The sequence below is a fragment of the Crinia signifera genome, chromosome 5, assembly GCF_055691185.1.
Source record: "Crinia signifera chromosome 5, ASM5569118v1, whole genome shotgun sequence".
Classification (NCBI taxonomy): domain Eukaryota; kingdom Metazoa; phylum Chordata; class Amphibia; order Anura; family Myobatrachidae; genus Crinia; species Crinia signifera.
The window spans coordinates 260,070,495-260,085,407 of NC_139221.1; the positions used below are offsets into that span (position 1 = coordinate 260,070,495).

At 44.5% G+C, this 14,913-nt stretch overlaps 1 protein-coding gene across 1 annotated transcript in view; it reads right to left on the minus strand.

Annotated features, from left to right (window-relative positions):
* Positions 1-5,993: 5,993 nt before the first annotated feature.
* RAB18 (RAB18, member RAS oncogene family) overlaps positions 5,994-14,913 on the minus strand; it is a 61,492-nt gene continuing 52,572 nt past the window's right edge. The window contains exon 7 of the mRNA XM_083188914.1: positions 5,994-8,365. Coding sequence (XP_083045040.1) covers positions 8,193-8,365 — 173 coding nt within the window. The 3' untranslated portion in view covers positions 5,994-8,192. The remainder of the gene's footprint in view (positions 8,366-14,913) is intronic.

Consider the following 14,913-nt stretch of genomic DNA (forward strand, 5'->3'; position numbering starts at 1 on the left):
TTGCCTTTAGTATTGCACTTTTTATTTTTTTCCACCTCTCCTGCACTCCTTTCAAGTTCCTCCAATCCGCTAATGAGTCGCTTAAACATCTCCCCATTTTTGCAAAGTCAGCCTTCCTAAAATCCAACACCTTAGTTTTTGTGTGACTGGAGTTGGTCCCTGCCTTGATACTAAACCATACTGCTTGATATATATGCACTCCTCTTTTGTAGTGATGTTCCTTCACTGGTACCAGCTCATATGTATATAATGAAGAAATTAGAGATGACAAGGGGATTTGATGAATATTGGATCAATATAGTTGATCTGAACAACTCATATAAGATCCCTTCTTACTGACCTGTATTACAGGCCCTATGTGCCCGTAGAGGTATCTTTGTATACACCTGGGGTAGCCAACCCTAGTCCTCGAGAGCTACCAATAGTGCATGTTATGCAGGTCTCCTCACAGAATCACAAGTGAGCTAATTAGCTCCATCTGTGGATCTTTTAAAATGTGTCAGTGATTAATGAGTGCAGCTGCTAGGTTGTCTGGAAAATGTGAACTGTTGGTAGCTCTCGAGGGCTAGGGTCAGCTACCACTGGTATACACCAATCTCTCAACAGGATAGCTTTATGACACCAATGGTTCCAACAGGACCCCTGAAGTGTATGCACACCTCAGCAGAGTGCCCTATTTTAATCAAAATGTATCTTTAATCCTAAAACACCAGTGGGATATCAGTCTAGACTCAGTCTTTGATGGTGGATGGACTTTGGCATGAATAAACTCATCTGTTTTCACCATCAAAGACTGAGTCTGGACTGATATCCCACTGGCGTTTTAGGATTAAAGATACCTTTTGATGAAAATACGGCACTCTCCTGAGGTGAGCATACACTTTTGAGGGGCCATGTTGGAACCGTTGGTGTCATAAAGCTATTCTGTTGAGAGATTGGTGTATACAAAGATACCTTTACGGGCACATAGGGCCTGTAATACAGGTCAGTAAGAAGGGATCTTATATGAGTTGTTCAGATCAACTATATTGATCCAATATTCATCAAATCCCCTTGTCATCTCTTATTTCTTCATTATATACATATGAGCTGGTACCCGTGAAGGAACATCACTACAAAAGAGGAGTGAATTATATATCCTTCAGTAGAAAGACAGCGCAACAGTGTCCACCATTTGTGTATGTGGGTGTTTGGCAATAGGGTTGGTATCCCTGGGTGTGATATGTTGCTGCAGTCAAGCTTGGCGCAGACATACCTCCACTGCATTTTCTTTGTTTATTGCTGATATTTACACCAGATGGCTCTACTGTGACTCCCATGGTCCACTGCTATAGTTCCAAGTAAACTGCAAACAGTGAACTAGAAATCAGTTAAACCATAGTAGTTTATTTGTATAAACTTGGAGCTGCATTTTCTAAGAGCCAAGTCAACAATTGCTCCTTTCTCAAATTCAATCCTTGAACAAGGGTTTTGTGATCAACAGTTTATAAGCTTACATCCCCAGTTGTCTTGTGCTTGGTATAGTTGGAGCAAAGCTACGGCAGAGGTATCCTATTAACAGCAGTTAATAACAGTGGCTATCCAATGAAACCACAGGCACCCAAAGCATAATTTGCAATAAGCAGCCATCATAGCAACAAAAATACATAAGATGGAGAATTTATCCTGGATCCCATTTGTTATGGTACAATAGCAAATACTATTTTGGCATATAATAACAGCTTATAATTAGATAGTTGAAAAAATGACCATTATTGAAAAAAATTACTGCAGCTAATTGGATACCCCACTTGGGGTGCAGTTGCAAAAAAAAGTATTTGAACCCATTGGAATAACCCGTGGGTCGCCCCCCCTGCAGGCCCGATGCCTCACTATGCTCGGCACACTAATTTATTCTCCCTCTATGGGTGTTGTGGACACCCACGGAGGGAGAAAGTGTCGGGATTTTGGCATCGGGATTTTGAACGCCGGGATTCTGACCACCGGGATTTGAACTGCATCCCATATGTTTTTATTGAACACACCATGTTAACATTCACAGTGTGGACAAAGTATGTAAACCCTTGGATTTAATAACTGGTTGAACCTCCTTTGGCAGCAATAACCTCAACCAAACATTTCCTATAGTTGCATATCAGACCTGCACAAAGGTCAGGAGTAATTTTGGACCAGTCCTCTTTACAAATCAGTTTCAGTTCAGCAATAGTCTTGCAATGTCTGGTGTGAATTGTTCTCTTGAGATCATGCCACAGCATCTCAATTGGGTTGAGGTGAGAACTCGGTCACTCCAGAAGGTATATTTTCTGTTGAAGCCATTCTGTTGTTGATCTATTTCTGTGCTTTGGGTCGTTGTCCTGTCGCATCATCCATCTTTTGTTGAGCTTCAATTGCTGGACAGATGGCCTGAAGTTTTCCTGCAAAATGTCTTAATAAACTTGGGAATTTATTTTTCCGTTGGATAGCAATATGTCCAGGCACTGAGGCAGCAAAGCAGCCCCAAACCATGATGCTCCCTCCACCATACTTCCCAGTTGGAATGAGGTTTTGTTGTTGGTGTACTGTGCCTTTTTTCCCCCAAAGTGTTGTGTGTTCTTTTCAAACAACTCAACTTTGGTTTCACCCGTACTCAGAATATTCTGCCCTTAGTGCTGTGAAACATCCAGGTGCTCTTTTGCAAACATGTAGCAATATTTTTTGTGGACAGCAGTGGCTTCCTCTGTGGTGTCCTCCCATGAACTCCATTCTTCTTTAGTGTTTTACGTATCATAGATTTGTCAGAGATGTTAGCATGTGCCAGAGATTTCTGCAAGTCTTTAGTGGACACTCTAGGATTCTTCTTCACCTCATTGAGCATTCTGCTCTGTGCTCTTGCAGTCACCTGTACAGGACAGCCACTTGTAGGGAGAGTAGTAACAGTGCTGATTTTTCTCTATTTATAGACAATTTGTCTTACCGTGGACTTTTGTAACCCTTTCCATCTTTATGCAAATCAACAAATTCATAATCGTAGGTCTTCAGAGAGCTCTTTTGTTTGAGGCAGGGTTCACATCAGGCAATGCTTCTGGAGAATAGCAAACTCAAAACTGGTGTTTTTTTATAGGGCAGGGTAGCTTTAACCAACACCTCCATTCTTGTCTCATTGATTGGAATCCAGGTTGGCTGACTCCTGACTCCATTAGCTATTGGAGAAGTCATTAGGCTAGGGCCTTGATGGCTAACCTCGACACTCCAGATGTTGTTTAACTACACATCCCAGCATGCTCTGCTTCAGTTTTGCTATTTGGCCATGCTAAATCTGATGCAGAGCATGCTGGGATGTGTAGTTCAACAGCTGGAGTGTCAAGGTTAGCCATCAAGGGCCAAGGGGGTTCACATACATTCATACACCCTCCCGCCCTCTATGGTCGGCTGATGACTGTCGTCTCTCCTCCACCCTGATCACCGCTTCCCATGCTAGAGTACAGGACTTTGCCCGTGCTGCACCCCTTCAGTGGAATGTACTCCCTCGCTCCATTAGACTCTACCCGACCTTGCAAAGCTTCAAATGGGCACTGAAAACTCACCTTTTCATCAAAGCTTACCCTTCCACTGCGTGAACTAGCTGGTTCTCCGACCCCTTGCCTGTTTATATCCCGCTATCTAGCCACCACCCACTTGCTTGCACCTCTTGCAATATGTCTGTCTCCCCTTCCTACTAGATTGTAAGCTCCTCCGAGCAGGGCCCTCTTCCCTCCTGATATCAAAGCCCTCTTCTCTTCACATTTCACTCACAGCTCTCCTATACTCAAACACTCAGTGACCATCTTCGTCTGCATACTCATCTCCATCATTGGCATCAAGCCTCTAGTTGTATGTTTATTGAGTCCTCACTACTTATATTTAAGCTGTAATGTGTATTGAACTGTGGCGCTCTTTATTTGGACTCTATTTTTGTTATTTATTCAATGTTATGCCAAGTTTTGTCTCCCTGTATTGTTCCTTTGTATGGTGCTGCGAAACACTTGTGGCGCCTTATAAATAAAAAATATAATAATAATAATAATAACAATAATACTTTGTCCACCCTGCATTGTGAATGTTTACATGGTGTGTTCAATAAAAACACAAGAACATATAATGGTTTGTGTGGTATTATTAAAGTAGACTGTCTATTGTAATAATCAGAACACATTATATGACCAAATTTATGCAGAAATCCAGGCAATTCCAAAATTGTTAACATACATGTACAGTTGCAAGAAAAAGTATGTTAATAGAGAGTTGGGGGTAAACCATTCAATGATTTCCCCCCATGCTCGCAGGGGTAAGTCTAGATTCACTCGGCGCTGCGAAGGCCATGGGGAGAAGGGCTATTCCTCCCAATGGCCAGGGAATGCCTGTATTTTCTTGGCCCCTCCTGGAAAATGCCGGTGTTACACTCTAAAACATCCAGCGCCTGTTAATCACCTTGCGAGTAGCCAGCGAAGGTACCCTGTGCATGCGCACCGCATACTGTGCTGTGAATTTGCAGCCCTGCATATGGGGCTGAATTGGGCCCTCGGTATCATACACACTGTAATGGTGATTTTTAATCTAAAGTACAAGCTACTGTAAATGCACAAACCTGGAGATTGTAGCGGTTAGCTAATTTTATGCTCTCGAACACACATTTGTTGCTGAAATATTATTGGGCACAAGTCCTTATTCTGATTTATAAATGCAGTTTATTGCCTTCACTTTATACAAATGCTTTTATCAAGTCTTAAAGCCAAGAGGTACTCCTCGTTATCATTTTCATAACAAGGTTATTGGGAACAAATATGGTTTTAATTTCAGAACTTTTAGGATGCAGTATTTCTTTTCTGCAGGTTATGGTGTCATTCAGAGTTATATACACAGAACTGTCCAAAAAAGCTCTCAAATGTAATCCAGCCATCAAGCCAGGGATAGCATGTGGTTCTGATAACACACCGCAGTTAGTCAAGGAGGAAAGGGGAATAGCTGTAGAAATAGCCAAATGACACACATTGCAGGTATAGCATGTAATGTCAGCACTGGTTTTATGAAGTATTAAAATAACCTAGCAATAAACAACTTGACCCTCTTCAGGCACCATATTGGGGCTCCTGCTTTATGTCACAATGGCGGAACATAACCCATAATCCTTGTAAAAACACAAATGTGTTTAATCAAAGAAAGACATCCCAGCAAAGAACACATGAGAAGGGATTTGAAACAACAAATCTACCCACAAAAGCAGGTAACTGCTTAGTGCAGTGGCTGGAGGCCCACCTAAGGTCCATCACCAACTCAACACCTGTACTTCATGAGAAGAGCATGTTCGAACAGTAGTAGGTTTTACCCTGGAGGATTACTGCAATCTAAGAATCCACTGCCTTACTGGTGGTCACATCACCAGCAATCAAGGGAAAATGGAGTTTATATCCGATTCCTCATTCATAGCACTTTTGTGCTCATTACACAACATTTTATTAAAAGATGACCCAATGTGTGGTTGGCAAAAATGCAGCTGGCTACATCTGAATGAGTTTTGAGAAACAGAGTATTTCCCTTTCATATCTTAAACAAATAAAAGGGTACTTGTGTAGTTTCACAGTGCACCTGAGTCCCCTTGCGGGGCTCGCTTCGCTCGCCCACGCAGCGGGCTAGGTGGCTCGCTACGCTCGCCACGATATCTAAAATCAACTCCATCCCAACGTGGATAGTGGGGGTATGAACTATCCACGTTGGCATGGAGTTAAGTTACTTTATTTTAGATAGTTTGGCGAGCGTACCCAACCCGGAAGTAGCACCGCGCCATGCTGGCGCTGTGAAACTACACAAGAACCAATAAAAGTGCACCGGTCACCTGCAATCTATGAGGGCAGCCATATTCATACTGCACGCACTAGTAAATGTACAGGCTGAGGAATCAGCCCACAATATGTCTGCCTCTAGTATCTGAAGATGAACAATCCACAGGACACATTAAAGGAGGAGTCTTCTCTATCAGCAATCTTGGATTATTACTTTATTTTACAAACTTTTATTTTTTTTGTTCAAACAGAATAAGATGTAATGTAAATTATATGGCAACATGCAAAGAGTTTACATGCAAAGTTAAAAATCTGTGCAATTATCCACAGTGTAAAAACAGTACACTTTTTACAGCTATTGGAGAAAATACATTATATGAAAATTAATATTTTTTTTTCTGCTTCAGAGAGTAAATGGCTGCGTTGGTCCATTAAATTATTCCTTTTTCTGTGGTAGCCTTACATAAAACATGGTGCTTGATTGGAAAACAAAAACCCCAAGACGGATGATCACGTTGACATACATCTCCAGAATATTCGTTTATAATGCATTTAATGAAGAGGAACATCTTACGTAAAGAATTCAAATAATTTTTTGATGGCCACCATGTTACTCAGTCAGCAGTGACTAGTGAACTCCAATGCAAGCGCAGTAAAGGTGCTTTTCCCCTCTTGCTTTGTGCTTACAGCCAGGAATAGGAACGAGTAGCACGTACACCTAGCTAGACTTAAGTTGACAATACACAGCACACTTAAACTTGTAAAAAAAAAAGCACACACACAACACTCCAGGGGATATAAGCACCCATTGCTTATGAAGCACATCCACGTTTGTATTTAATTATTAACTTGGGTAAAAAGACTTAATTTTTATATACAAATTAGCAATATGCCACAAACTACCTCAGAAGCCATATGAAAATAGGCTGGTTTACTTTTTGCAATAACTTACACATACAGGACTGAATGGTAAGATCAGCTTTATTCATATCTGCAGATACGATAGAACGTGCTTTCCATAAAGGGAATAAGATTCTTAGCAGGCTGAAGGCATTTGTAGGTGGATTAGGAATTTGTTGCAAGAAACATTTTAAACAGGCCGTATGGAGTGACTATTGGAATTACAGGTTAACCATGCTAAAGTCTACAAACCTTTATCACCCCGTTTCGGGACCCAATGGGTCCAAATCCATACTCTCTCCTCCATGCACAGCAGATGTGGATGCTCTACATCACAGGTCTTCAACCTGTGGCCCTCCAGATGTTGTGGAACTACATTTCCCAGCATGCCCTGACAGTTTTGGCATGCTCTTATAGGAAAAAATGTGGCAATGCATGTTGGAACATGTAGTTTCTCAACATCTGGAGGGCCACAGGTTGAAGACCCATGCTCTACATAATCAAGAGTAAAGTGCATTATGGGAATGATCAACCAAGCACTTACAACCCCCCCACCCGTCTTTGTTTTGGAACTTTGTTATTTTACCCCAAAAAGTGAGGGAGAAGGGTAAAGCGGTTGATGCAATTAATAATAAAAAAAACGCCATGAATTCATGATTAAAAAACCATCAGCAATGATTTTTTTTAATACAATATTCATGGATTTTTAGCTTTACCCATCATAAATATACTTATTGGTGAAATTATTTCCATTTGAACAACATTGCAGAGTAACAGGCCTCAGAACTGGTTTTAGATATAAAGTACTACATAACTTTGGAGCTACCTTTATTGTAATGGACTGTAAACCACACATAACGAGGAGTAGAAAAAAAAAACAGAGGACTTGTCACTACATTGGGAAGACATCATTCCCTTCTGCGCTACAGTAACATGAAAATGCCACTAACCTTTAAGAATCTGACAGGAAACAAGTGCTGTAAACTGAAGTAGGACGCCTCCATGAACTATAAACACACAATCAGGAGACGTGCGGAGAGCGGAGGAGTTCTCGGGGAAGTCATATGCTACTTACAAACATATATGTATACTGGTGGTTATTAGCTATAAGAGGAAATTGCATTTTCTTGGCAACGTGATAAAAAGACATCTGATAGTTATGAGCAAGGAAAGAAGTCGGGTGGGCAAATAGGATTGAGCATTCATAGTTTAGAGTAGTGCTGTAATATAAGTGTTTAAAAGTACATGTACAAATGACATTGTAGCCAATGCACTTGCTAATGCAGTTCTGCTCACACAACTGGTAAAAAGTCAGTTTCATGCGCTTAACTTTTCTGACTGCAAATCTGTTGCACAGTGTTCTACAAATATAAGTCTCATGATACAAACAAATGTGTGCAAACTAGAAAGGTCCCTATGTTTACTGTAAATGACGTATCTACAGAAAACTTGTATCACTATATGATTAAATAGGAGGAGGAGGGTACAACAACTGTTTTATAGCATGGAACAATATCCTCCGCAAGTTCCTCCTCTGCCACCTTCCTCATCAGACAACCGAACGCCTCTGTTGTGAGACTCGCTTTCCCATAGTCCAGGAGTTTGTATAATCTTTTCAACAAGTTCTTCAAAGGCACACTGAACCCCATCTCTGGTCTTCGCACTGGACTCTGAAAAAACAAATATCAATATTTAAAGAGCAACTACAAAAACTGCCCAAAAGATCCAAGAGTAAGGAGATCAGTGCTGCATAGCCTTTACAGCAGATTATCAGATAAATACAGACCCGGAAGGGCTCCACCTGCTAACTGCTGCCAGATTATGGGCCTAACTCAACAGGAGTGGTCATTTTCAGAAGTGTTGCAAAATAACTCCCAGTGGCAGGTTGCACAGAAGAGGCCAGCATGGGGCAAGGGCGCCCCGCAAGCCAGGTCCCACTCCCTGTTGTCCACTTGCACATGCCACCAAACTGCAACTTCAGACACAGACATTACCCTCCCCCCCCCTCGATACACATGCGTTGTCTGGGCCATGCCACAGGATTTTTAGGAATCTGTACAACTAACTGTATTAGCTTCTATATTAAGCAAGCCCTATACGTATTAGAGCTTTCTGAGCGATAGTGTTCAAATATCACCTAGTGTGCGCACTTAATATCATTAACAATACACGCTGCCGCGCATCAGTAATGACCCTCATCTTGCATGGTCAGGCAAGGGATGTCCTCATTAATGACAGCTATGCTGCAGCATGGCCGTCGCTCCCCTGTCGTCAATCCCTTTTGAGCAGGGATCGGCAAGTATGTATACACTTGCTGATGCCAGCACCCCCTCCAAGATCGGCATTGCCTGGTATTAACTAGGGTGTAAGTGGGTGTTTAGAACTTGTGGAGCTGCTAGACGCCGGGTAGAGAGTGGGATGTAATGTGGGCGCAGTAGGAGTTCTAGATTTCCAAAGCCAGATGTGTGCTGTTCTTGAACCTGTGGACCTAAAGTACATGTCATCGAAAATCACTATGCACCGATTCCTATTTATCCAGCCCCCTTGACTTCTACCTCCAGCCCATGTTTATTTCTACATGGTGTAATTCCTTCCCTATGTTTTGGTCTTTCCTTTTTATTTATTTTTTATTTACTTATGTATTAGAAATAGGATGTGGCCAAATGTACTAAAAAAATAAATAATAATATACAAGGTACTTACAGTATGTTAGTTGGGCGCCCAATTTACCTACGTACGCTTGTGGAAGGAAATCACATTGCATGTCCCGTTTTAGTGCGACGTGATGCGATCCCAGTACTTAAAGTAGCGTAACTATGTTTTGTGAATACACTTAAGCTAAGTAAATAGTGTAGTCAGTCAGAAGTTGCGTAAGTGCTCCTGGTCCCTCACTCTGAGGTAAAACAGTGTCAGTCATGGAGGCTACCCAGAGTGCTCCCAGTGTTTCTGCGTTTACTGGTGACAGCAGCATGGCAACAGTTCAGCAGATGTCACTCTTCAGTCTGCCGACATCAGAGGAGGTGGCGTTGGCGTTTTTGCAGCATCAAAATTTGTTGCCGGTGATGCAAATGTGCGCAAATCGCCACCCCATGAAGCGGTCGGTCAGAGAAGGTCAGTGGAAGTGCCATATCAAGGCCTGTCGCCGAAAGGTGACAGTGGGAGCAGGGCTCTGGTACCCTGGTTGCAGTCTGCCATTTCTGAAGCGGATATGCTTTGTGTACTCGTGGGCACAGGAACTCACCAGTGTGGCCTACTGTGAAAGGGAGTTGGGGATGTGCATTGCCACAATGGTGCAGTATAATGCACTGATGAGGGAGGCTTGCACCTATGATCTGCTTTCCCAGCCCCAGACACAGATTGAAGGACCGGGACTTGTGGAGGTCAACGAGACCCTGTTCTCCAAGCGCAAGTATTCCGTGGGGAGGATGTTGCCACAGCAGTGGGTGGTGCCATCTGCAGGGAGATGGGGGCCTGCTTCCTCACTGCCGTCGACAGGAGGGATGCCACAACACTTATGGCTGCCATTACAGCGCATGTTGCCCCAGTACCTATAATTTTTAGTGACTGCTGGAGGGCCTATAAGAGTGATGAATTGGAAGCGGCCGGCTACGAACATGCTAGGGTAAACCATAAGTACAATTTTGTGGACCCAGAATCTGGGGTACATACCCAGAACATAGAACGGATGTGGGGGGGGCGCCAAGTGGAGGAACAAAAACCACAGTGGCACTTCAAGGCAGCATTTGACCTCCTAACTTAAGGAGTTTATGTGGAGGAAAAGTGTTGCTAAAGACAAGCCTTTTGAGAGCATTTTGTATGCACTAAGCCTCCTGCCAAAGGGCAGTGCAGTGCCCACTTAGTGACTCTTTTTAATTATATTGTTCCGGATATTATTTATGTTTATTGTTCCTGATATTATTGATGTTTTTAGGATTCTTGTATTTATTCCTTATTCATTATCTTCATTATTTATCACTAAATTTACAGTTGAACGTTAACATGTGTCCACATTACTCTCTCAGATGTATTGTATGGATGCTGTGAATGTGTTCCTAAAACCACACCACTATTCACACCATCCCGAAGCGTGGCGAGCCCCGCGAGGGGTGGTGGAACGCGGCCTTCTGACCTTTTCATACCACCACTATCCACGTCGGCGTGGAGTTGATTTTATATAGTATGGTGAGCGCAGCGAGCCACCGAGCCCGAAGCGTGGCGAGCGCAGCACGCCCCGCAAGGGGCAGCAGATAACTTAACATGTTTTCTGCGTCCCCTCGCCACACTATATAAAGTCAACTCCACGCCGATGTGGATAGTGGGGTATGAAAAGGTCGGGAGGACGCGTTCCGCCGCCACTCGCCATGCTTCGGGTTGGCGTGGATAGTGGGGCAATGCTGCGCTTGCAACGCTATGGGTTGGTGTGGATACTGGGGGTTTAGTATGGGGTGGTATGGATAATAGGGGGGGTACTTACAATAGGAGGGAATCAATTATTTAGTAATATTGCATCGCATTACACATTTTTGTGTCATAAAATGTGTGAGGAACAACGCGATGCGATAATAGCGGGAAAAATAAGACCGGCAAAAAACCCCATTAGTGATATAGCATCGCATCGCACCGCACGCATAGTGTGACACTAAATGTGGACATGCGATGCAATTTCCTTACGCAGAATAGCCCACTAAGCAAATGGCTTAGTGGGTGCCCAACTAACATATAAGTACCAAATTAAAAATTATATATAAACAATGTTGGGGTAGGGTCACAGATCGGGGTTGGGTGGTAGTCGCAACAGTGGGGATCAGGCAGTAGCAATGGCGGCGCATGCACAGCTCAGTCGGATATTTTAGATCATAAAGTATATCAATAAGGCTGAAGAGTGCATTGTCAGGGACAGAGCTTGCTCACCTGCTCTGTCCCTGCACACGATAATTGATACATAAAGGCAATGTATTCCATTATCGCAAAATGGATTGGGGGAGAGTTAATAACACTGCATCCTCAGATGTATATGGCTTCCAATAAATCAATCATTGGGTTTATCAAGGGGTTAACAAGCAGCACGCACACTTAAAATGATACATTCGTAATGTAAGGACACACAAAATTTACACTGAAAAATAAGAAATGGTAAGTTCAATATAACTGAATATAAACGAGATTCACTAACTGGTAAAAAAAAAAATATATATAATTGCATGTACACTCTGAAATCACCAGTAACCGATCAGGTGTAAATCTTCAGATTTCATACATTTTACCAGGTGTCATGCTGACTTCTTACTAAATCTTTACTTAAGTGAAAGGCAATGACAGGTTTCCGAATCCTACGGAGCTGCTTTCAATAATCAAAAGAAAACACATTAGATGATATTAAAATTTACTACTACAGTTTCTAAGGGTCAGCCTTGTGATTCTTGGCACAGCAAGGAACACATTTTGGCATGAATTATAAAACCATGAAAAGTGGGTACTGGACTCAAAGCGAAGAGTTTGAACTCTGGAAAAGTATGAAAAGGTGTTTCGTTGTGGCTGGGGCAATATTAACTGGCAAGTCAACTGTACGCTGACCACTGCTCCTACCACGCTAAAAAAAAAACACAACTATAGAAATGACTTGGAAAATTATTAAACCTTCTAGAAAATTGATCAGAAGATGATTAGAGCCCTGCATGGTAGAATCTGCAACAGTTGTTTACCCTTTCTTTCCATGTGGCTCAGCCACAGTGATGTACTAATCACTGAGATTTAGTAAGCGGACAATGACCGATTCAGAATATTACAGTACTAGGTGATTCATCGCGCCCTATGGGCGCTCTTTGCACCGTCGTAAGGGGCTGCGCCCCCTTAATTTGTGAATGTTTGTATATGAGAATTGTATGAAAGATGGGTATTGCAGGAGGGGGGGCGCGGTGGGTTGCCGCGAATCGCGGGAGTTGCCGCGAATCGTGGGAGGTTGCGCGAATTGCTGGAGGGGGGGGTCACTGGGTGGGTGGGGGTGCCGCGAATCGCGGGAGGGGGCGCAAATCGCCACAAGAAAAAATAAACACAGAAAGGTCAACACGTGTTAATGTTGACACAAGTGTGGCACTTCATTGGTGTCCATGTTGACACATGAGAATGAATATGAAAAAATTCCAAAAATGAAAAATAAATCTTCAAAAACTCATGTCAACCTTTTTCATTGTCGACCATAGCCATGTCAGTGTTTTGCTTGTGCCATTTAATCCTGGGGTTGCTGTGAATCGCGGGAGGGGGGGGGTCGTGGGGTGTGGGTGCCGCGAATCGCGGGAGGGGGGGCGCGGGGGTTTTCAGCGAATCGCTGGAGGGGGTGTCTCGGGGGTGGTTTGCCGCGAATCGTGGGAGGGAGGGTCACGGGGGGTGCCGTGAATCGTGGGAGTGCCGCGGGGGGTGGGTGGGTGTGTGTGCGCGCGCATCGAATCGCGGGAGGGGGGTCACCGCAAATCGCGGGAGGGGGGTCGCAGGAGGGGGGTCGTGGGGGGGGGGGGCTGCCGCGAATCGCCACAAGAAAAAAACCAACACATGTAAATGTTGACATAAGTGTGGCACTTCATTGGTGTCCATGTCGACACATGAGAATGACTATGAAAACATTCAAAAATTGAAAAATAAATCCGCAAAAACTCATGTCAACCTTTTTCATTGTCGACCATAGCCATGTCAGTGTTGTGCATGTGCCATTTAAACCTGGGGTTGCCGTGAATCGCGGGGGGAGGAGGGAAGGTGGGGGATGTCCGCAAATCGCGGGAGGGGGGGCTGCGAATCACAGGAGGGGAGGCGCGGGAGGGGTGTTTTGCCGCGAATCGCGGGAGGGGTGTCACGGGGGGATGGGGGGTGCCGCGAACCACGGGAGAGGGGGTGGCGCGAATCGCGGGAGGGGTGCCGCGAATCGCAGGAGGGGGGGCAAGCGGGGGTGTGTGTTGTGTTTTGCTGCGAATCGCGGGAGGTCGCGGGGGGTGCCGTGAATCGTGGGAGGGTGCCGTGAATCGTGGGAGTGCCGCGGGGGGGTGTGTGTGTGTGTGTGTGTGTGTGCGCGCATCGAATCGCGGGAGGGGGGGTCGCCGCAAATCGCGGGAGGAGGGTTGCAGGAGGGGGGGGGGGCTGCCACGAATCGCCACAAGAAAAAAAACAACACATGTAAATGTTGACATAAGTGTGGCACTTCATTGGTGTCCATGTCGACACATGAGAATGACTATGAAAACATTCAAAAATTGAAAAATAAATCCTCAAAAACTCATGTCAACCTTTTTCATTGTCGACCATAGCCATGTCAGTGTTGTGCATGTGCCATTTAAACCTGGGGTTGCCGTGAATCGCGGGGGGAGGAGGGAAGGTGGGGGGTGTCCGCAAATCGCGGGAGGGGGGGGCTGCGAATCACAGGAGGGGAGGCGCGGGAGGGGTGTTTTGCCGCGAATCGCGGGAGGGGTGTCACGGGGGGATGGGGGGTGCCGCGAACCACGGGAGAGGGGGTGGCGCGAATCGCGGGAGGGGTGCCGCGAAACGCAGGAGGGGGGGCAAGCGGGGGTGTGTGTTGTGTTTTGCTGCGAATCGCGGGAGGTCGCGGGGTTGCCGCGAACCGCGGGAGGGGGGTGGCGGGGGCGTGAATCGCGGGAGAGGGGGCGCTCACCTGGTGGCTGTGGAGTAGGTTCCTGGGCAACATGGGGAGGCAAAGGGTGTCTGGCACTGTGGGGTCACTGGGCTGGTTCTCTGTCATGTGCGTCAGTCATGTGAGTCAGAGGCTCCACCCAGCGTTATAGACACACTCACACACTTTGAGTGACAGATGTAGCCAAATATATAAAAGAGATCAGTGTTAGCACTGTAAAAATGCTATGTCAATGTGTACAGGATTACCATTATGATCTTATCGACGCTCTACTGTCTGATCGGGAACACGGGTGTGGACCAAAATATTTATCAAACAATTTGCATTCACTGGTTTAGAATACATAATACACAGTAAGTATTGTTACTGTTCACTATATGAAACAAGGATGTTCAGGATGTAGAGATTTTCAATGAAAATACCTTGAGAGCTCAATTCAATCCAACCTACTACAACATATTAAAAGTAAGTCACACCTACTGTACATATAATGAAGAAAACACGATTGGAGTGAATCATGGAGTGAAGGAACCGGCCCTAATTCATCTTACAAAATGTCCATAATAGCTTAAGGGCAAAAGCTAT